The sequence below is a fragment of the Lonchura striata genome, chromosome 3 (genome assembly GCF_050655825.1).
Source record: "Lonchura striata isolate lonStrDom1 chromosome 3, ASM5065582v1, whole genome shotgun sequence".
Classification (NCBI taxonomy): Eukaryota; Metazoa; Chordata; class Aves; order Passeriformes; family Estrildidae; genus Lonchura; species Lonchura striata.
Window position 1 is genome coordinate 77,695,697 of NC_140705.1, and position 21,413 is coordinate 77,717,109.

The 21,413-nt window shown below is 40.8% G+C and overlaps 2 protein-coding genes across 33 annotated transcripts in view; one reads left to right on the forward strand and one right to left on the reverse strand.

Annotated features, from left to right (window-relative positions):
* QKI (QKI, KH domain containing RNA binding) overlaps positions 1–7,503 on the reverse strand; it is a 154,256-nt gene extending 146,753 nt beyond the window's left edge. For 17 of the 20 annotated variants that reach the window (XR_014954340.1, XM_085576839.1, XM_085576836.1 and 14 more), the window contains exon 1: positions 7,277–7,503. Coding sequence is in view for 19 of the 20 variants with exons in the window: in XM_085576839.1 (XP_085432965.1) it covers positions 7,277–7,418 (142 nt within the window). In the remaining variant the exon portion in view is untranslated. Of the gene's footprint in view, positions 1–4,822; positions 6,729–7,276 lie in introns of those variants that run through there. The other 3 variants (XM_085576843.1, XM_021544152.4, XM_085576846.1) reach the window with 3 other exon arrangements.
* Positions 7,504–8,621: 1,118 nt separating this feature from the next.
* Positions 8,622–19,534, forward strand: LOC110477922 (uncharacterized). 13 transcript variants are annotated; one of them, XR_014954371.1, is made up of 5 exons: positions 8,646–9,158; positions 10,018–10,065; positions 10,217–10,334; positions 16,337–16,453; positions 18,110–19,534. XR_014954371.1 is itself a non-coding variant. In XM_085576872.1 (3 exons), exons 1-3 carry the CDS (start codon positions 8,728–8,730, stop codon positions 10,230–10,232), a joined length of 495 nt encoding a protein of 164 aa, XP_085432998.1. In that variant the 5' UTR covers positions 8,647–8,727; the 3' UTR covers positions 10,233–19,534. The 13 variants fall into 13 exon arrangements, 2 of the variants coding, with proteins under 2 accessions (XP_085432998.1, XP_085432999.1); XR_014954370.1 differs by having other exon boundaries at positions 16,337–19,534; XR_014954374.1 differs by lacking the exon at positions 10,217–10,334 and having other exon boundaries at positions 8,649–9,158; positions 9,953–10,065.
* The last annotated feature ends 1,879 nt before the right edge of the window (positions 19,535–21,413 follow it).

Sequence of the window (21,413 nt, forward strand, 5' to 3'; positions counted from 1 at the left end):
GAAAAGCAAAATTTACTATTTGACAACAAGTATAAAAAAAAAATCAATTCTCAAATGAAAAGTAACTGAAAATGTATTTTCAATTTATACTCACTATTTCAAACCACAAGAATAAAATAAATAAAAAACCCTTTTAGCATTACCACACTCATTCCAACCACTAGCACTGCTAAAATAACTGCAGAGATCAAAAAAGCTGCAATTTCCAGTGCTGAATTCAGACAACAGAGGTTTAAGTAACACAACTCCACTCCAACTTGCAGTGTCTTGCTCTTCTCAGACATGCAGCTTGTCTACAATACACTTTCTAATGGAAGCAAGAACAAAGTGGAGGGGCAGTTGGTCTAACAAAACCAGATATTCTCTTTAGTGTTGTCACAGCTGTTTTGTTCATTCATGCACAAATTGTCTCAAAAAAAATTTAAGCTGTGCTATTAAAAAGCTACCTCCAATTCTATTAAACTTTTCCAAGAAAAACAACCAAAAGAAACAAACCTGGACATTACTTTAACTGCATTGTACAGGATTATACAGGATATTTTCTGAAGTCAAAAGTAAAAATGTAATGTTGCCTAACTTTTAGTAACCCCACTCTTTTTCCTAGCAAAGCAAAGGTATATAATTCAGACTATAAACATTGCACCTATTATCTATTTCAGGATTTAAACAGTAATTTCAATGTCCCTCACAGACACAGATCCTCCTGCTAGCACAGATGTAGCTTGTGTGGTACTTCTATTGACCTACCCAACTGCATAGTGAGATTAAAAACACCAGCACTTTTATGTCCCTACTAGTTTCCTTAGCACTGGCTTATTAAATTTCAATGAAATGTTAAAATCAACAGAAGATTTTCAGAGTCTGCATTCTGACTAAAATCAATACAGGAAAATTCACACGGCCGGAATGAGAAGTTGTGAGTTATGTTTCAATAAAGACAAGGGTCACTGAATAAGGTCATTTCATTAGTTAACAGCTTTCCTGGCAAGGCATTTCCCCTGTCTCCCCCCTCTCCCACCCCCCAGCATTCCATATAAGCAGTCAAATATAAACCGTCAGTTTCCATGGCAGACTCCTGCTGTACTTCAATCAGCCTGAGCTGTCAGGACAGTCTGGTAATTAACGTTAACACAGGTCTATCCTGTCAGCCACAGAAATACACCAGCATCTAATAATACACCCAATTAATAGGATACCTGCATCAGTGTGCATTCTCAAAAACGGAGAACACTTCATGGTTACAGACAGTAATTAAAGACAATTGAAATGTACTTGCTCTTCTTACAAAGTCTACACAATTCAAATCATTGTAAGCATCTCATTCCTGACCTGGCATCGTACAGCATACTCAGAGAAAAAAAGTTTTAATCTAAGAATGACTAAAACAGACAATCTGGTCAAAAACATTGCTAACCCACAAAAGTAACCATCCATTTCATGTCTAGCCTTCTCTTCACACCCATAGCACTCATCGAACATCAGCAACTACTATCTGTTGATGCATGTAAATTTCATTTTTATAATGAGGACATTCTAAGTGCTCTCTGAAAATCCATAGTTTTTCTCAGTGGTGGTTGCTTTAGGGTTTTTTTTCCCATTTTACTATATTAGCCAAGACATCTCCAGTTCTTCCTCTTGTGCATCACAAAAGCAGCCCATACCATTCCCTAATCTAATCCACACTTGGTCAGTTGTTTCTAACCATTGCAAGGGATTTTTATACAAGAACAGTTATTTTAGAAATTACTGTATTCAGTTTCAGATGAGGAAAATGCAACTCAACTGCAGCCTTAATGAACAAGTTGCACTAAACAAAAACATTAAATTCAATCAGGCCTCTCCCAATTCAACAAGTCAGCCGCTCCTGTACAGAACTAAGCCTAATGTAGTTATTCTTATTTAAAAAAAAAAAAAAAATCTGAATACAGACATTTTAACTATTGGTAAGCAACAGGGAACAAACCACTTTCAAAGTATGAGCTTAAAATAACTGTTTTACTAACTTAAGACTTGTATCAGTTAAAAAATACCCTTTTCTTAGTTACATGCCAGGTGACCTATAAATGCTGCAGAAACAGCTCCAAAAATAACGTAGTTTTTAAAAAAAGTTAACTGTTGCTGTTTTAAATATTTTTCCACAAGCCAAAAAAACTACCACACTGTTTCTTAAGTGCAATTGAGCTTTTGGTTTGGTGTTATGAGAGGCTGTGCCAAGGTATTGCAGCCACTCCCTCCCCATGCCAAAAAATAACCAAACACCCACACCTCAAAATAGCTCTTACAAGGTTTCTGAACACAAGTTCTAGAAGCATTACAACAGTCATAAATCAGAAAAACACCTCAGACCATTAAGTTTTAAGAGATAATTAAAGAACCAAACTCAAAAGAGTACTAATGATAAAGAGCACACAAACAATACTCAATGCTCTTGTGGCACACTAATTTGACAATTTTAACATTAATACACCAAGTTTAAAAATTAGTCTGAGACGCTCTGGGCAAACACCTTTTGTAAGGCCTTTATCCCAAAGAACACTCATCCCTGAATATTGCATTAAGAAGCATATTTTTTAATGAATTAATGGGGTCCATTGCAAGATCTGATACAAGTGAAAAATCTGACAGGCTAACGTGGCCAGTGCCCCTCCATCAAATCTGAAAAATCAGCAAAATCCTAGCTAAGCACAGGCTACATGTACATAATCACAAATAATACGGTTATGTACAAAAGTAACTACATAACTTCAGAGGGAGAACTCATTTACAACACCAGAACATAGTTCTTCAGCCCTACTTCTCATGCACATGTTTTGCTTAGTACAACCAGACCAATGCAAAAGCTGCACTCCTGGGCACTAAGCTCCCCAATTTCACGTGCACTTTTCTCGATGAGAAAACTAAACAGAGAGAGTAACATTCACCAAAAATTTATCCTCATATTGCCTACCTGGATGTTATTACGCTAGCTTTGTTAAACTTGGTAGACAGAAAGAGGAAGCCTATTTGACACAAAATTAGATTTATCTCCAATAGCCAGATGCATGGTTAAATTTACATTTAAAGGCAGACATGCATTTAAGTCACCTTCAACACAGTTTTGAAGGAAAGACTAAGTTTTTCAGGGATAGGTTACTAAGAAAAAATTAATTTCTGATAAAGTCCTCTTCAATCTCTTTTTGAAAACAGTTCAGACCACAGGTCTGATCTGTGTACATTCTGATCAGGTGCAAGAGTCTGTGCACTTACAGGTTCAAGAAAACAAAATGTAAATTTATAAATTAGACTACTCAGATCTCAGTTAATAGTTCAGGCACATTTGTTCATAGTCTGATGAAAGAATACAACTGAAGTACCTCATTAATTTAAATCTGTCAACATGCTACTGAAGTGTTTGAAATGTCCAATTCAGTTTTTAAAAACAGTGCAAGAAAACAGGTACTGCTCTTTTCACTGTTCACGACAGGGAGCATTAAAATATGTAAGTTGTCAGAAAAGAAAATCCAGGTTAGCATCATAAAAGTTAGTATCTCAAAAACTTAAGCAAAAAAAAATTTAAAAAAAAAAAAAAACAGGTCACATTTGATGGAGCAAACAATTACAGGAAATACAGCCTATTCCACATTCAGGAAAAGCCCTCTCTTCCCACAGGTTTGCACCAGTCTGATAAAAACAATTCAGCTTCCTAGTTATTATGATGTGCTCTTTAAACATCCTTGTTAATCCACAGAAGGCTTATTTACACATAACAAGTTAAAAGCACACATATGGAAAAATAAATGTAACCTAAACAAAACAGCAACTTTCACATTTTATGAAAGTAGTTCTTAAAAAAAAAAAATGTTTCCTCAATGCATTTCTTACATTTAAGGTAGTCTTCAAGACAGAGATCATCTATCAAGCACTAAAATTTTCTGAGATCAAAAAGTCAGATAGAGTTCAGAAAGGAAAACATGCTTTCGATAATACATGCAGCATAGCAATGGACCCAAAAATCTGTAACTTAACCAGATTGGATGTACTATTCACCTAAAACCACAGGTCTCTTTCTATCTCTTGCTGCATACAATTACAAGAAGTAACCACAGCAAAAGCCCATTTGAGTTCTGTTTTTAAATATAAAACATGTAACATGTAAATAAGTAACATGGAACAATAAATAAGTAATAATAAAAAAACTACCCTAGCATTCCATTAGGGAAGGCAATCCTAACTTTTATTTGTTTGAATTCTTAGGCTTGTGACTTTATTTCTTTATTTTGATCAGCACACAAAATAAAAGACAATGGCTGATCATAATATTTTCTTCTCAAGCATAAACAAAACCTTTAGGAAAATAGTTGTATTATAACTAAAAAAAAACCAAAAACAAACACCTACCTAAAGCACACAACAACAAACTAGAAGCAGCAAATCAAATGACAGGGTGGAGGGGGCAAAGAGGGAATGTGAACCCTGTAACTTTATTTTTAGATTATATATACCTATATATACATGCACTTGCCCCAAATACTTGGTATTCTCAAGGGTGCCAGGAAACAACTGATGAAACCTTGAAATAATACACTTTCCAGTAAGCACATGAAATCCTGCAGACTTTTCCAGCAAACCTGTAGTTCACTATTACTAAACCCTTCTGCTGGAGGATGTCAGTGGAGCATGCAGTTCAAGATATTTAACACAGCCCCCACTGGTAGCCAGGATAGGTGTTCTACAGAGAAACACTTGTTCCAACTTCTCAACTGTTCACTGCTACTGCCTATTCCACCTATGTAATACTGCCTGTAAGTATACAATACGTCAAGGTACATGCAAATACAGATACCTGCACAAATCCACAAGTATTTTGTCATTCTTTGGCGTCTTCTACCAGATTTGATAATTTTACTGCCCGAGTCAATAGTGGTGCTCGCGGACTCACGCCTCAGAAAAAAAAATAACTGGCGCCCCTTAGTGTTCAAATTCTGAAGTCTTGAAGTAATTTACTAGATTTGCATGAAACTTTTTTTTCAACATTCCAAAAAGTTTTCTGCCTCCACAATACTTCCACCCATTTGCCAACGTAAACAGGAAAAGCAGAAAAGCTTAAAGGGATAGCAGGCTTCTTCCAGAGACCATTTAGGATCACAGATTATATTTTATTTGCTTTTCTTTAGAAGAAGAGAGTGAAGAACAGTTCCAACACAGTCCTTAAACTTTGTCAGCAAGAGACACAAAAGCTCTCATTTTGGAACTCCAATACTTTGCAAACAGACTTCCAGAGTTTTCCGTATTTCAAAATATATAACAAGATATAAGTATTTCTGGAATTCCTTTTTTCAGTGATTTTTTTTTTTTTTGTGTCGGGAAATGTTTTTCTTCCTTTTGTTCTCTGAAAATAAAAAAACAGCTTCAGGCCTCCTCTGGTCAAATACATTAAGTTGAAAAGATTCACAATTTAAAAATCCATTACCAAACCTCTGGAAGGCTCATTTGTGCTATAAAGGAGTCTTCTCGGTCAAGTTTCTTCTTGATGTTTATTGTCAATCTAACTATTCTGAAGAGGTTGTTCACTGTGGTGACCAAGAGCGTAAGTTCTAAAATAGTTTTGCTCTTCACATCCACATTTGATCCAATATAAAATCAAACTCCTCCAAGTATCTTGAAAATAAAAATAGACTCTCCCATTTTAATGCTTCCCACAATCCGTATTAGAGTGTTCTTCATCGTTTTTTTGGGTTCCTTTACATTCCTCTATCATTTATTTCAGAAGGTAGCATTTTCTCGACACGCTATTTTTGTGTCGCACTACAGTCGCTATCTCATTTTTGCAGTCTTGGCAGAGGGCGGGGAGTTGTTCTACCAAATATAACCAGTTCTTTCATCTTCCGAGGTCAACAACTTCCCAAACTTCTTTTAGCGAAAATGAATACATCCGCAAACAAGAACCCTAACTCAAAATCTCGAAAATCAGTACTTCATACTAAGAATCCCTACAAGTTGAAACTGTATAAATTATTTATGGCCATATCATATTCTACAAAGCTATCAAATACGATTAAACAAACAGGTCTGCTGTAATGCACTAAATAGTTATTATACGCAGGTCGAAGTCATCAGAAAGCCTAGATTTAAAGTCATAGGAAAGGAAATGCCTTCGACAAAAAAAAACAAACCCGTGAACTCGAGTACAAGGCGAATTTAAAATACTACGAACAAGTGTTTCACCTGATTTTTGATACACAGTGGGTCTGTTACTGTAGTGGGAAAACGTGTGGGACACAGGAAGTTCCCAGCTCGTACTTTTCTTATTCATTTCTAAAGCGTGACTATTTATTTGTGAAATCTTAACCCCAAACAAAGTTATTAGGGAAAAACTGGGGGCATGGGGGGGCCTCGCCCCGTGCCAGGAGCGGGTGCGAGGCTGGGGTGGACGTTTGGCAGGAGCAGACCAGGCAATTTCGTAATCCTTTTTGTTTCTCCCTCTTCACTAAAGTCACACGTAGGAAGGAGTCTGTCAAGTTCAGTTTCTTTAAAAGGTAAGGATAGCCGAGAGAAGAATTTACTCGCTTCCCTTGCGATATAGGAAAATCGTAATTAGTTTGCGGCCAGTTCGGGGTGGGGTAGATCTGGAGCCGAAGAAAGAGCTCAGCCCCCCTCCGCCTTAGTCATTCAAGTCCAAGCAGCTTCCAGAACAGCCAAATCTCGAAACCGAACACCCGCCGCCCCCCCGGCGGGGGCCCCGGGGCCGGGCGGCGGAGCGCTCCGAGGGCGCCGGCAGGACCCCAGTGTCCCCCGCCGCCGCGGGAGGGAGGGATGCAGGGAGGGGAGCGCCAGCCGCCAGCCAGCCTTTCCCCTCCTCCCTGCCTTCCCCCAGAGCGCATTCCTGAGCTCCTCTCCTCGCTCCCTCCCCTCCGCGCCGTAGTTACCCTTCCCCCGGTTTAAGGGGATAGTGAGGAAAAGGGTAAAAAGAAAAAAAAGGAAAAATAAGGGGAAAAGCGCTCCTGGGGGATCGGGGACCCGCGCGGCCGGGGCTGCCTCTCCCCTCCCACTCGCTCCCCGAGTCCCCCGGCACCGCGCGGCGGCGGCCAGGGCGGGGAGAGCCCGCACTTCCCCTTTGTTTTCGGCTCCCCAGCCGGGGCCGGGAGCGTGCGGGGAGCAGCGGGGAGAGCGGAACAGGCCCCGGCCGTCCCCGCCGCCCGGCCGGGCCGGGGCGGGGGGCCGAGCGGGATCCCCGGGCCGGGGGAGGCAGGGCAAGGCGGCGGGGCGGGGGAGGCGGCGGCCGGGCGAGGGCTTTTACCTTCGTCCAGCAGCCTCTCGAGGTGGTTGAAGATCCCGCAGAAGTTGGGGAGGCTGCTCATCAGCTTCTTGTCGTTCATCAGCTGCATCAGGTAATCGGGGCTCGGCTTCGGCTTCTCCTTGGTTTCCATTTCCCCAACCATATTCCAAGCCCGCGCAGAGACGGCGAGCGCCCGCAGCAGCTCTGCCGAGCAACGCGACCGCGGCACGGGGCGCCCGGCTGGATCCGGGCGGGCAGGGAGGCGGTGGGGGAGGGGAGGGGGCGGGGAGGGGAGCTTCCCCGAGGAAGGAGGAGAAGGAGGAGGATTCAAATCCGGAGACAAACGCAGACCCGCCGCTGAGTCCCAGGGACCGAGAAGGGAAAAAAAAAAAAAAAAAAAAAAAAAAGGAAACTCGGTAGAAACCCCCGTGCGGGCTGCGCCCTCCTCTCCGGGCACAAGAACCCGCCGCCGCCGCCTCTCGGTGCCGCCGCCGCTCCCCTGCTCCGTGCGCCCTCGGCCGGCGCAGTCCTCGGTGTGTCCCCCCTCCTCCTCCTCCTCCTCCCGCGCACACACACGCCGAGCCCGGTTCTCCTCTCGGCGCTGCCCCCTGTCTCCGCGGCGGGGGAGGGAGGGAGGGGACGCGCGGGGCGGGCGGGCGCTGCTGGCGCGGCTGCCGCTTCCGAGGAGCCGCCGCCGGTGTCTCCCCGCTGTTGCCGCCGCTGCTGCTGTTGTTGCCGCCGCGCTGCGCCTGGCGTGTGTCCTCCTCCTCCTCTCCGCCTCCCGCCCGCCCGCCCTCCCGCCGCCGCTGCTGCTGCTGCTGCCGCTGCTGCCGCCGCCGCCTGTGGCTGCTGAGTCTCAGCCCCGCCGCCGCCTCCTCACTTCTCCTCAGTTCGCTCCGGAGTTCGCTTCAGTTCAGGCTGCGCTGGCAGCAGCGGCGGCGGCGGCAGGAGGGGAGGGGGCAGGGCCCACGGGGGTGGGACACGCCGGGGGCGGGACCAGAGGCGGGGCGGGCGCTGCCCGGCGGCGGCGGTAGCGCCGCTTGGCGGAGCCACAGCTGTCCCTCCCTCCCTCCTTCCCTCCCTTCCGCTCCAGGGGCCCGGGGCGGCGGCGGGGGGATAGCCGGCTTCCCGTGCGGCTCCCGCCCGGCCCCGCCGCGCGGAAACACGCGCGCGCGCGCGGAACTCTCCCAAACAAAGTCGCGTCGCGGCACCTCCGGGGCGGGGACGCGTCACGTGCACCCCGGGGGCGGGGAGAGCCGCGCCGGGGCGCGCGCGCTCTCGCCGCTGCGCGCGGCCCCGGTGTCGCGTGGCGGCGGGGCGGGGAGGGGGGCAGGTGTGCGCGGGGACCGCGGCCGCGCTTGCGCGCGCGGGCGGTGGGCGGCGCGGACGGCGCGAGGAGTGGCTCCCGCTCGGTCCCGGGGCCGGGCGGGGAGCGCGGAGCCCCGGAGGAGCCGCCGGAACGCCCCGGCAGCATGCCGCCGACCGGCTCCTCGCCGGGGCGAGGAGGGAGAAGCGGGGCTGCCGGGAGCCCCCGTCCGCGGGGTCCCGGGAGCGTCGGGTATCGGCGGGCGGGGTGCGGAGAGGTTCGGGGTCCGTCCGCGCTGGCGCTGCCCCGGGCGGGCAGGGCCGACCCTTTCCCCCGAGTGCGCAGCGCCTGCCCCGGCCGGCAGCCCGCGCCGGATCCCGGCCCGCTGAGCTCCTTTCCGCCCGAGCCTCTCCGGCAGGGCTGCGCGCCGCCCTTGTTGCCTGTAGGGCAGCGCCGCGTTTTGGCATCAGCCGTGGCTTGTTTGACGGGTTTGGATGGGAGACGTGACGGGAGCAGCGGTGTCCAGCAGCCAGAACCAAAATTCACGTGCTCCATCCACTGTAGCCGCAGAGGCAAAGCAGCGCGACGCTGTTGCTTGTACGTATTCCTCCTTCCCCGCGCAGCTACTCGGTGCTCTTGGTATTTAGCACTTAAGAGCTTGGAGGCAGTTCGCGGTAGCTTGGCAGTGCTGTTGTTACGAAGCTGGATGAAAATCGCTGCATTCTTCACGTAGCTCGCTGAAAACAGTCATATTTCATAGGACTAAGTATAAAGTCTAGCTATTGCTTGAAATCCGTAAAAAATTCAAATGCATTTCAATACATACTGCACGGTTTTTGAAGATACTTTCAATGTTAGGTTAATGGCAATGAACAATGCTTCCTAAACTAAAAAGAAACAGAGACACGTCATCTTGACAGGTATACAATGTCATTGGGTATTGTCAAGCAGTGTTAACTCTGCTTTTCCTGAAAGATGTGACAAAAATGTAGAGAACGTGTAGTTCTCTTAACAGTAAGAATGCCTTGAATTATTGCATTATGTCCAGTGTTCATTGTATATTCCCCCTCTATAAAGGTAGATAGAACTCTGTTTGGACATTGGAGTTTTTATGTCATTTCAGGGATTTGTTTACATTAGTAGAAATTAACAGCTTATGTAAGGTAAGTCGGTTTTACTGCTTCTATCCTTAAAAAATTGTATCTTTAGTAAGAAAATACTACCCTTGTTATCAAAGAGTAACAGTGTTACAAACCATTATTTTAAATATAGATTCTTAGTTCATCAATAGCATGCCCATAGCACACTGCAGTATGTGTATAGATAACAAAACAGTGTGGTTTGTATTTGGTAACATGATTGCATTTGCTTTATTCCAACCTTGTTTTAAGGTTGTGACAGGTTGAAATACAACTTTACGTGCTTAATGAAATTGCCATCGTTTTGCTTCTTGTAGACCAGTCTGGACAAGGATACATTTCCTTTGCTTGCTAATTTTTAACTGGTAAGTGAAGGCTCTTTTTAACCCTGAGAAAGCATGCTGTCAAATCCTTCCAATTTATTAAGGGTATCTGCTGAAGAGCAAGCTTTCCTTTTAAAATTAGATGAACGTAGATGATGTTAGAATAATTGTTATGGACTGTTGATTCTCACAGGAAAAATAGCATATGAAGACTTTTCAGCAGATTTGGTGCAGCTGTTCCCATACCACTTCATTATTGCTTCCTGCACATAAAGAGTTTCTAGTGCTTGAATGTACGTAGGTAATACAAGGTAAGAAATACCAGCACAAGTTGTGTAGTAACACTAGTAATCTGCTAATAGGAACAATATAGTTTGTCCTAAAGTATTTTGTGCTTATTTAGTGACAGCTGAGATGGTCCACACCAACACTTGTGGAATCACTCATGCCAGTGCAATGCAAAATTCAGGCTCTAGTTTGCTCGGTTGTTAAGCTGAATTATTTTCTCAGTTGGAACAATACAGAAATGGAGGCAAAGCTTTGTGATGAAGCTGCCCGTGTAATTAGGCATAAATGACAGGAAAAGTTCTCATCCTTAATTTTTTCTATAGATATTTCAAAACTCTGAATTTAAGTCTTTAGAAAAAAGCAGAAGCTTTTTTTTTCTCAGCTTTAGAAAAAAATGCTTTTTCCTTGGAAAAGTGGAATGTTTTAATAAAATGCAAAAAGCTCATCATTGGTTTCAAATAGGCTAATCAACATGGTATCTTTCTTTAGCAAGTACACAGCAAAAACCACAAAAAAATGCTACCTGAAAGCCCCTCTCAGCATACCTTATGCTCTCCTCTCTCCCTTTACCTTCCCACACTCCTGCATTGCAAAAAAGGGCGTTTTAACAATTTCTGGGAGAAGAAAGTTGAATTAATTCAGGTTAAAGAGCTGTGAGAAACCATAGCTCCCATCAAGACTGGCATGACTACAGCCTGATCTATTAAGACAGTAGAAACACTTTTGCACTCTCTTAATTTTACAGCTTTCCCATGGGGAAGGAAGGCTGGGGGGAGGACATGGTAACAGGCCTGGGTAAACAGGTTCTGTGGATATGGGGGAGAGGTTGTGTGGTGTTGGTATTGGGAAAGGGGGGGGGGGGCAGGGAGGTAGAGGCTGCTTAGTCTATTTCAAGATAACTAGGTCTTGAGGTCTTGTAAGGTTCTTTTGGTAACTACCCAATGTCTTGACTTCTATCTGGACAACAAGAAGAAATTCCTATCTTCAGCTGTGTTTTCATCTAGGTAGCCCTTCTTGTATCATGTAACCTGTAGTACTCTCCAAGTTTCTCTTTTAAGGTGAAGTTTTATTGCATTAATCTAATCTCAAAGTTAGAAGAATTATGATAATGCCAGCAGCAGTTCTCTGTGTATTACAGTAAGGACCTGCTATGATCATAAAAAGCAAATTCAATTACTGCTATAATGTTCATAACTGATAACACCTTTGGAAATTGAGGCAAAGGGTAATGACTACTGGGAAGCATGCTCTTTCAAAAGTGCTAGCTATTATTTCCAGTGTCTCTATTGACCAAATCATAGGCATAAGCTGTTGGATGTCATCAGCCTTCTGTGGTTCTGTCTGTAAGAGGAAGGTACCAATATGCTGTACTACTCTTCTTTAGGGAAAGAAATAATTCTTCACTCACCTATTACAGTCACTTGAAAAAAATATATTGTGTATGTTATTCAGTATAGAATCATTCATGGTGTACAAGAGTATAGCTGCTGTAATCAAACATCAAAAACAGATGAACATCTGAAATACATTTATCTCTGTAAAATGATGAATACCTTAACACAGAGTAAGGTCTAGAGCCAAACTAAAAATCTCAAGGACTAATTACATTAAAATTCTGTGCTGTGTTTGACAACAAAAACATATTTCCCTTGACATTAAAGCAAACTGACAGGCAACTTTTCAAGCAGAAGCTATAGTAGTGTATCATTCAAAGTAGTAAGCAGATGATGTAGTGTTCAAAAGGGACATGTCCAAGTATTGTGTATAATCCTGGAAGAGATAATGCCTATATTTGTCCAGTGGGGTTGTTACGTGATTGTTGAAGAGCTGAAAGATGAAGGTTTTAAGCACACCTTAGTCTGGGAGGATTCAGATTTGTATCTGGTATACTTTAAAAGCTATTATGAGCTGTACAACAGCTGTGAAGAAGGGTGTAGTAAGCCACAGTATCAACTCCTGGTAGAACTGGCTCTTCCCTCAGTCTGGAATAAAAGAGCCAGAAGAGATACCTTTGTGATTCATCCACTTGCACAAGAGTAGGAAGAGCTACATTCTCATTCCTGTGCTTGTGTATTAATTATGCAGTCATTAAGCTGGGGTGAAAAGACAATGCTAAGTGAAACAAAAGTTTTTTCCCACTTTTGACCTAAATCATGTACCTGTCAGCTTTTTTGATAAGGTGTGTATTTCATATACCTTGAGGCACTGTTACAGGGTACTGTTACATGGATAGGATGGAGTGGACTAAATTCTGCTTGATGAAATATTAAGCATTTTGTGTTACTCTTGGTAGTTAGGGAGGGCAGGGTACCTCTGTATTGGGCTTCACCTTATCTACCTGCCAGAGAGTTAAGCATGGAAAAGATGTAAATCAGTATATAGTAGAGTGTATTACAGCTGTATTGAAGATTATCATAGAATTATTGCCTATGAGATTGCACTTTTGAGTAGATAAATTTCTTGGGTTTGCAATGGCTGCACATGCAGTTTCTTTAAGTCCTAGGCAGACATTTTTCTAGAAAAGATAGCCTTCCAGCAAGAAGAAAAGGTGTGTCTCTCTAGAGAGGGTGGTGCTTCTGCTGTGCTCTTGAGAAATCTCTGTGCATTAAAAACAAAGTTCAGATGGGTTTCATTTCTCACTGTCCAATAGGAGATGAAAATGAAGTCTCAGATATGTCAGTTTTATTACAGCATTGTTGAGAAAGGCAGAAAATGGTTAGGAGGAAAAGAAAAGCAATCTGTCAAGGCAGAGAAAAGAAAAAAATGCTAGCAGTTACAGAGAGAAAACATAAAATGTATCCAGTTTATCTTCTTCCTAACAGCACATAGAATTAAAAGGGGTGCAACATTGTTTACAGAACATATTTGAATCTTGTATTTTGAAGGTATATTTTGCCTCTAAGCTCATAACATTCCTACACCTTATAATTTATAAACATTTGTATTGGTTTAGTGCATTTTACGGGTAGATTTTCAGTAATTGATGCTCTTCCTACATCAATAAAAGAAGCCAACTAATTTCTTGAACACACCATACAGTGTCGTCCAAGTTTTTCTAGCCCCATGGCTTCAGTTAGTGTGCTAGGATATAACACTTTTCCATTTCTGCAGTCACAAAGTTATTACCTTAGCTGTGTAACTCTGTGCTCATGTAGGGAAGAATTTCAAGTGGCTTCTGGCCTGTTCCTTTTGGTAGCCAGCCCATGCCCACATTGCAAAGTGGGAGTAGCAGTGAGTGCGTATTACTGCAAATGCTGCCCAGATCTGTGGGGCACTGCTAAATCTGTGGGACCATTGCTAAATATAATACCCGCCAGTGGAAGTCCAGCTAATGCACATTAAAGTTTAAAGAATTACAGTATTATCATATCTGGAAATTAGGAATACTGAGAGACCATTATTTCAGACACATTTGGGTATTTTTACCTTCTGTTTGTTTTGAACTAATGCCTAAGTTTAAAACTATCCAGAATAATATTTTGTATTTTAATTAATGAAGTTACCTCAACTACAGTAGTGCCCTCAGCAGCTATTTAAAATTTGCTACCTGTAGCTAAAAATTCAGTGTTGAAAGATACTTACGTGTAAGATACTAACCAGTATTTTTAATTTTCACTATAGTGAGAAGTGTTTTCACCTAAACAATAGGATTAAAAAAATAAAAATAAATACTTCATAGCTGGGAAATTTGCAGATTTATTTTGGCCACCACAGTGGCAAAGAGCTGACAGCTAAAGAAATGGGCAAGTTTTGTTTTTCAGGTGCACCATGTTTTGGTAAAATACCAGAGTGTATTGGTTACTGTGAAATATGAATGTTATCAATCGTAACTTGGTAAATAGATTTAAATTATCCATTTTTATCAATTACAGCTAAACCAGAATTTAAAATGCAGCTGAAGCATTAATTTAACTTTTTCTTTTAATGTGTGAAATGTGAATGCATATGAATATTCACTTACACTGTGGGATTGCTAGTGATGTGTTGCATATGATTGTTAATGTTCAGTACTTACAGAGCAGCACTTCTAACAAAAGGAGCATATATTTACCTGGACAGAAAACATCTAAATAAATGATAAGAAAACTTATGCCTTTTTTAAAACTGTAATTAATCAGTCTGAAAAGGCCAAAGTTTTTTGGTTTTTTTTAACTAGAAGTCTTCTTTTTCTACCTGCTGAAAATACTTTCTATTTTCCTAGTCTTTATTAAATGTGAATCCTTGTTTTAATGGTGAAGAGAAATATATGAAGCTACAACACTGTGAGAAAAGAAAGGGACTAAATGGTATGAGTGTTGAAAGCTTCTGGAGATGAGACAGAGTTGCTCAACAGTGTTCATCAGAAGCAAAGGCCAGAGCAGTGCTTATAGTGGTTGTTGATTACCCACACAAAGACCATTGTGCTTCCATGCTATGGTATTCTCAGAGGCTCTTTTTTAATCTGTCCATTGCTATTTTTGCCTTTTCTCTAAAAGAAAACTACAGTGTTCAATTTCTTAATATTTTCTAATGGTCCTTTTTCACTTTAGGAAGCCTAAACTCTGTTTTGATTGTGGATGACTCATTGTCTCTCATTTGTTCCTCCTACCCACAGTCTTTTTGTTGAGTGTGGGAGATTTTTCGTGGAATATAGTAGCTACATATATTTGAATTATCATATGTCCTAGAACCCCTTTCACTGTTTTCTACTCTTCAGAAGCTATGAAACACTTTGTAGTCAAATACTTCAAGTTGCTTGGATAAAAGACATTATAAATGTACAGAGAATTACTGATTAAGCACTCAGATAAATTCAGAATTTCCTTCATCAGGAAGCATCCCCGATTTCATGACATCTTTGTTGGAATTTGTAGGCTGGTGCATTGTAAGTCCCTATTTGACTGTCACCAGAGCTCAAAGGCCAGATCATAACAATCAGTAAAACATGACTCTTGGGCTCAAAGCCAAAAGGTGCACATTGCTGGGTTGTTTGTTTGTATAGGAGATCTGGATCATTTTAGGCTGCAGTCACTTTATACAATACGTTATCCTCCTATATAGCTATGCTGGATCTGATTATTGTTCAGAACAAATTAATTGCTTTATACTAGTAAGTCACTGTTACAAGTTTATGAGCACAGTAAAGGATAGGATTCACTTGCCTCGAGGTATTCCACTTGAATCTCCAGAAGTTCACTTTAGTCTCATAGTTTTTGCATGGCATTTTCCTGCTCTGTGCAAATATGTTCTTCACCTCTTGAATGTCTGGAGTGGCCATTGCCAACTGTTGGGCCATCAGCTGCATCTCACTGTAAACATACAGAAACGTTTTCTGTTAACCACTTCTGCTCTTGGCACAGTTTGAACAACTTGTGTTCAGAGTTTTGACAAGAATAAAATGACTCTGTTGAAGGTAATGAAATTATTCCCTATAGCTTTGACTTTCAGAATTGTGTTAATATCTAGCCATTGTGTTGGCCAGACCACAGAGTAGAGGCACAGAGGAATAAGCTGAAAAGTTCTCTGTGGTGTAGAGGCAAAATACATGCAAAAATCGCTGCAGCTAACTTTGCAGTGTTAGGATATCACATTTTACTCTGCTGGCCATTCTCAAATTCTTAATTTTTTTACTATTCTTTTTATGCTTGGTCTCAGATTGTGACTGAAATATAGGAAAGGGAAATAAAATGCATTTCTTATAGATTCAAATTACTTCTGAATAGATCCATTCATGTGAGTCTTGATAGTCTTGTTTGTTTAGAACATGAGAAGATTCCAATATTTTAGAATTTTCCTTATAATTGTAGAAGCTTTTAAGGACCCTTCTCTAATAGGCAGTTTTTTATTATGGAAGTTACTGTACAGTTCATAAATAAGGGTGATCACTGAAATGTTAGCATTATCTCTCATGGTATTGTATTTGTTTAAAAATAAGTATATGAAGGTTTCATAGAGAGTACTTCACCTCTTAGGTATTTAGGTAACTTGTCAAGTTGTTAAAGAAAGGTAATTACACTTTTTTGATTGCGGGTTTTTGTTTTGACAGAACAGGTACAACTCTCTGGTTTTAGCATGTGCACACCCTGTACATCTCAAGTCCTGATAGGGCTAAAAAACTGTTACCCTGTTGGTAGAGCAGAGAAATGCAAAAATCAGTTTCCTGGTGAGTATATCTGCTGTTCAATTTTCATAACGATACTGTTTGTATATGTATCAACAAATAAAAATTTGCTCTAACAGCATGCTCAGAAAACAAGTTGTGGTAGAACTGTACAGGGAAAAAAGGTACTGTTAATTTTTCTTGTAATGTTTTGATTAAAGAAGGTCAACATGAAAACAGGTATTAAGTAATCCAAATTAGACAGCCTTCCTTCTTACCACTGTAGAAAGATCTGTAAAGTTCCTGTTATTTGAGAGGCTGGCAGACCATTTCTCTGCTAGAGGTGGAAGGAAGACACTGCTTGACCTAAAGCTTTTCCCCATCTCTAGAATTTTTCTACTTGGTTTTAAGAAGTCATAACCTAGCCAATTAGATGGCAAATTTTCAGGCCAGAAGGTGGTCTTCCCTTTAGCAAGTCAATTGAAATATACATTCCTATCTTGGCTTTCCTTCCAGGTGGTCTATTTATAGCTATCCATCTGATTTTCATTACTAGAGGCATAATTGATCTTTTCTCCCATTTTGAAGCTTGTATGCACCTGTCTTACAGGTTCATAGCAAAATCAATTATCCCTCTAGCTACAGATACATCCTGGTGCTTCATTAGGAGTTTGTGTAGGTGGAGTCCTGCATGTCAGAGTGGCAGCAGGTGATGAGCTGGGGAGTCAGAGCAGCTTGCATGCTCCTGCTTGTACCTGATGTCACTTTGGTGTGGTCATTGACGGGTTTTGAGGGGGTCTGGTAACAAAAACCAACCAACCAACCAAATAGCCCCACTTTGGCTGAGTTCATTTAAAGAGGAGGCTGAAATAGAGATTAATTTGAAAATAGTATGCTTGGACTTTTCCTGGTCTCACAATTCCATAATAGATTAGCAGTGTAGTAAAAGAAGTGATTATATGACTAAACTGACCACTTTCCATGTAGTATTTATATAACTTTGCTGTAATTCATTTGACTGATGTGGAGTGTGATTAATTCAGTAAGTTACACTATTTCATTATAAGTTTGTCTTCACAAAAAAAAAAAAAGTTCTGTTTTGGCTGTTTATGATCAAGAGTTTTGTTTTTTGTGAAATCATTAATTCAGTCTGATAATAGACTTTAGTTGTCTTTATGCCCTTTTGGCTGAAAAGAATACCTAAAACCAGCAGTTGTAGGGCAGAAGTCCTTGTATGTAGGTAGTATGATGTAATCACTCAAAATTAATTTGTCAGATCATAAAAAATAATGTATTACACATGCCTTCATTTTTAAAAATTAAAATATATAAAAACAATTTACAGATTCCTAAACTATTCTGTGACTGTTCAATTGTGAGAGTTCACTAAATCAGTGAGTTTTATTTGTGGCCTGGTTTTTCACCTGTAATTTTTGACAGTGTTGTTTGTTAGAAATAGTGGAGTGTTATATGTAAATATATACAAACCTTGGTACAAGTTGTATGGGTTTCTAGCATGCTTTGAGCTATGTCGTGATGTCATTACCTCTCATTAATTGTCAAATTACCTAAAATTGCTTTTCACATAACCTACTTGTCCTTTTATGTAAATTATTCAAGTTTGTATGTCAATGTGTGGACCACAAACAGGTAGATAAATTTCTTCAGCTTCCTAAATGTGAAATATTTTTCTTCTCCTCTGGCAAAATTACCCGCTAGAAGCAAACCATGCTAAAGCTGGCACATCCTTTGCAAAGGCAGTCTGGGTCATGCGCAGAGCACAGCCAAGCAGTGAGACTGAGATTGTATTGACAAGAACAAGATGAATGGCCCCCTGGAGACTATGGGGTTTGTATGCTCGTTTCCACTACCTTTTCATCCTTTTGTACCCCCTTTCAGTTCATATGCAGATTAACTCAAACCAAGTCCACACTAAATACTCTTTTTCACTTTAGTTTTGGAAGGTAGGTGGAGGATCTAAATATTTATGAGGCTTTTTTCCTCTGGTTTATGATGCACTCTTGTTGAATGTTGAGGAATTACGTTAATGAATGCATGCCTGCACACACAGACACAGAAACCAGGCAAAAGGAAAGAAAACCACACAAAGCATTGTCAGCTCTAATGTCAGTGCTTACTAAAACAGTTCCCATTAAAAAAAAAAAAAATGGGAAAGATTTAAAATCCATTGCCAGGAGAAAAATAAATTGTATGGCTGAGCACAAAAGAAAGAACAAAGTTTCATCTTTGCTTTCCTCAGCTGTAAATGAAGCTCTTGTTTCAGCTCTGAATAAAATTGAAATAAAACATGTTAATGAGAGCTTGTCTGAAGTCTTAACTAGATTTGTGTTTTCAGTAATAAAAGACCAAACTTCAGTCCTGTATAAGTTTTTTTTAACACCAGTAGTAATAAACATGATATTTTTTAGTATGCTACAAGATGCAGTTAAATATACTTTAATTAGATTTCCAAGTCAGATAATTAAATTACAGTGGTTTTGCCATGATCTTGCTGAGTTCAGTACACTTATTCAGGAGACTTAGTTTTTATGAGACAGGATTTTTATGAAAACTGAACTTTTTTTTATTAAATAGAATATACTGAGATTATAGCCAGATATACTAGAATATTAATTTATTTTCAGAAGGGTTAGTTCAAAACTCTAACTTAAGGAACATTTTCTCTATAGATGGAAAAGTAAATGGCATTAAAATACTACTGCTGAAATATGGACATATTAATTCTTTTAATACTATATTGTCAAAACGAGTTGCCTCTTCAATGTATTATCTCTGCCTTCCTTCCATCCCTTTTTATCCTTCAGTACACAGAGCTGTGCCAGACAGGGCTGCAGCTCACACAAGTGGGACAGTAAATTCTTCTGCATTCAGGGAGCAGAAGAAGAGATTTTAAAATTTGCTTTTGTGCTGTCATTGAAAAATGTACTGAAGCAATTGCAAAATAGTAGCTCTTCAAGTGGAATAGTATTTTTCTGTCTAGACTTGTTTTTCATATTAACAATATGTATATCTGAGATTCATAAAACATTGTCCTAATAAATGTGTTTATATTTTTATGGTACTTTGTGTTCTAGGTATTCATTTTCCCATGTAATTAAATCCAATAAAGCCATCTATATTTCATTTGTTCTAAACTTCTTGGTTTTGATCTTAAAACACTGATTTTGCTATTTTCCGTTTCTTTGCCTGTGTTACTCAAGGGTTAAGTAAAACAACTTTGTTTAGCAGATCCCAAAACAGTAAAGCTGTATATGACCTACTAAAAAATTAGAACCTAATAATTGAAATTGCATCATTTTTGCTTAAGCTGTTATCCTTTAAATCTTCTCCCTCTTGTCTTTTTTTTTTTTCTATGAGACTAGATAGCCAATTGTAACCACAGATACCATATTAGATAATGCAGAAGTACTTAAACTCCTTGAATGTGAATTAAAAAAAAACCAACAAAAAAAAAACAACCTCAGTTTTGTCTGTCAACTGGTGAGATTTCAAATTTACCTGGACTTCTCCATCCTGGGCAAACTGAAGCACTTAATTGTTACCTTAGCCAAACATACTTGCACACCTTTTTAATGATGTACCTCTTTTCCTCTGGGTGTGGATTTGCAGGAAAGGGAAGCAGGACTTCCTTCTCTGTATACATGTACAGCACACAGTGGGCTAATACACGAGTGGAAAAAAATGCATCAAGCTGGTATATGTTGGAAGAAAAGAGCAGCAGGGAGATTACATACTTGAATAAACTTTAAAAGAGAAGGGGTAGAGGCAGGCATAGCAAAAAGTCTTTATATGGAGGACTGTAAGGAAAAAAAAAAGTTCAGAAAAACCTTGTCTTGAGCAAAGACTTTTGGGGGTTCCCTTTAAGTTATTGACATTCCCAAAGAGAGGAGATAAAATACAGGACACCAGCCAAGGTCTTTTTTATGGGTTGAGAAAGGTGGATGAACTATGGGCCTAAGTCAGGGAGTGAGCACATCAGACTCCTGTAAAAGGCTTTCATTTGTAATACCAAGTAAGTTCCTTAATACACAAAAAAAAAATCCCCAAAGCCAAAGAGGTCTTAGTGCTCAGGAATTCCATATTAATGATGAGGAAAGCAATTATCTCTACTTTTCCCAAAAGGAAGTGGCACAGGAAAATTTAAGAACAGACAAAGATCATAAGCCTGAGCTAGGCATCACCCATGCGTGCCTGTCAGCTGCAGCTGCAGCCAGCCTGCTGATGGTAAGGACAAGCTGCCTTCTCCAAGCCCAGAGGGTCATGTGGAAAGGGGCCCGTGTGAGGAACCTAAAATAGACCCAGGGGACCTGTGGCCTGTGTGCTAGCTAGCTCACATTCCTTAAATAGAACACAGGACATCAGCTAATTACCTATGCTCAGTGCTTTGCTTCTTCCACTGAAACCAATCTGCATCCACAGATTTCTAACCTATTAGAACAATCTCTGCTTCCAGAAGTTAGAAACACACAAATTCATCAGTGGAAATAGAACACCAATACTTTCAGTGCATTCTTAGAGGCAAGACCATGGGCCTACGTGGTGATGTGCCTTTGGAGGTTTTGCTTCAGCTGTTCCTCACTTTCTTGATCAGAGTCCTGCAACAGATCCAGATTTTGGGTTCCAATGCAAAATTCTAACTCCTGGAGAAAAAGGGAAAAAAAAAAAAAAAAAGCCATGGAACTGATTATAAGGACCAAAATTATAGCACTATGACGATTACCAAACAAGTTAAGATTTCCAACAATATAAGCTCCCTTTTATTTGTCTGTACTCTCTCTACATTTTTTACTATTTTTCCTCTGAATTTGTTTAAATTCAGAAATCACAAGATGTGTAACAATTAAAAAAATGTAAAAAGCCACAACAGACGCCACTGGAAATTGCAGGTAAGCTCTTTCAATAATCAACTTCTGTAGGGAACACAAAAAATGAGCAATATTCCTTTTTCCTGAGGCTGATTCTGAAGCATTGTCACATTATATCTGAAGGCAGTGGGGTGCAG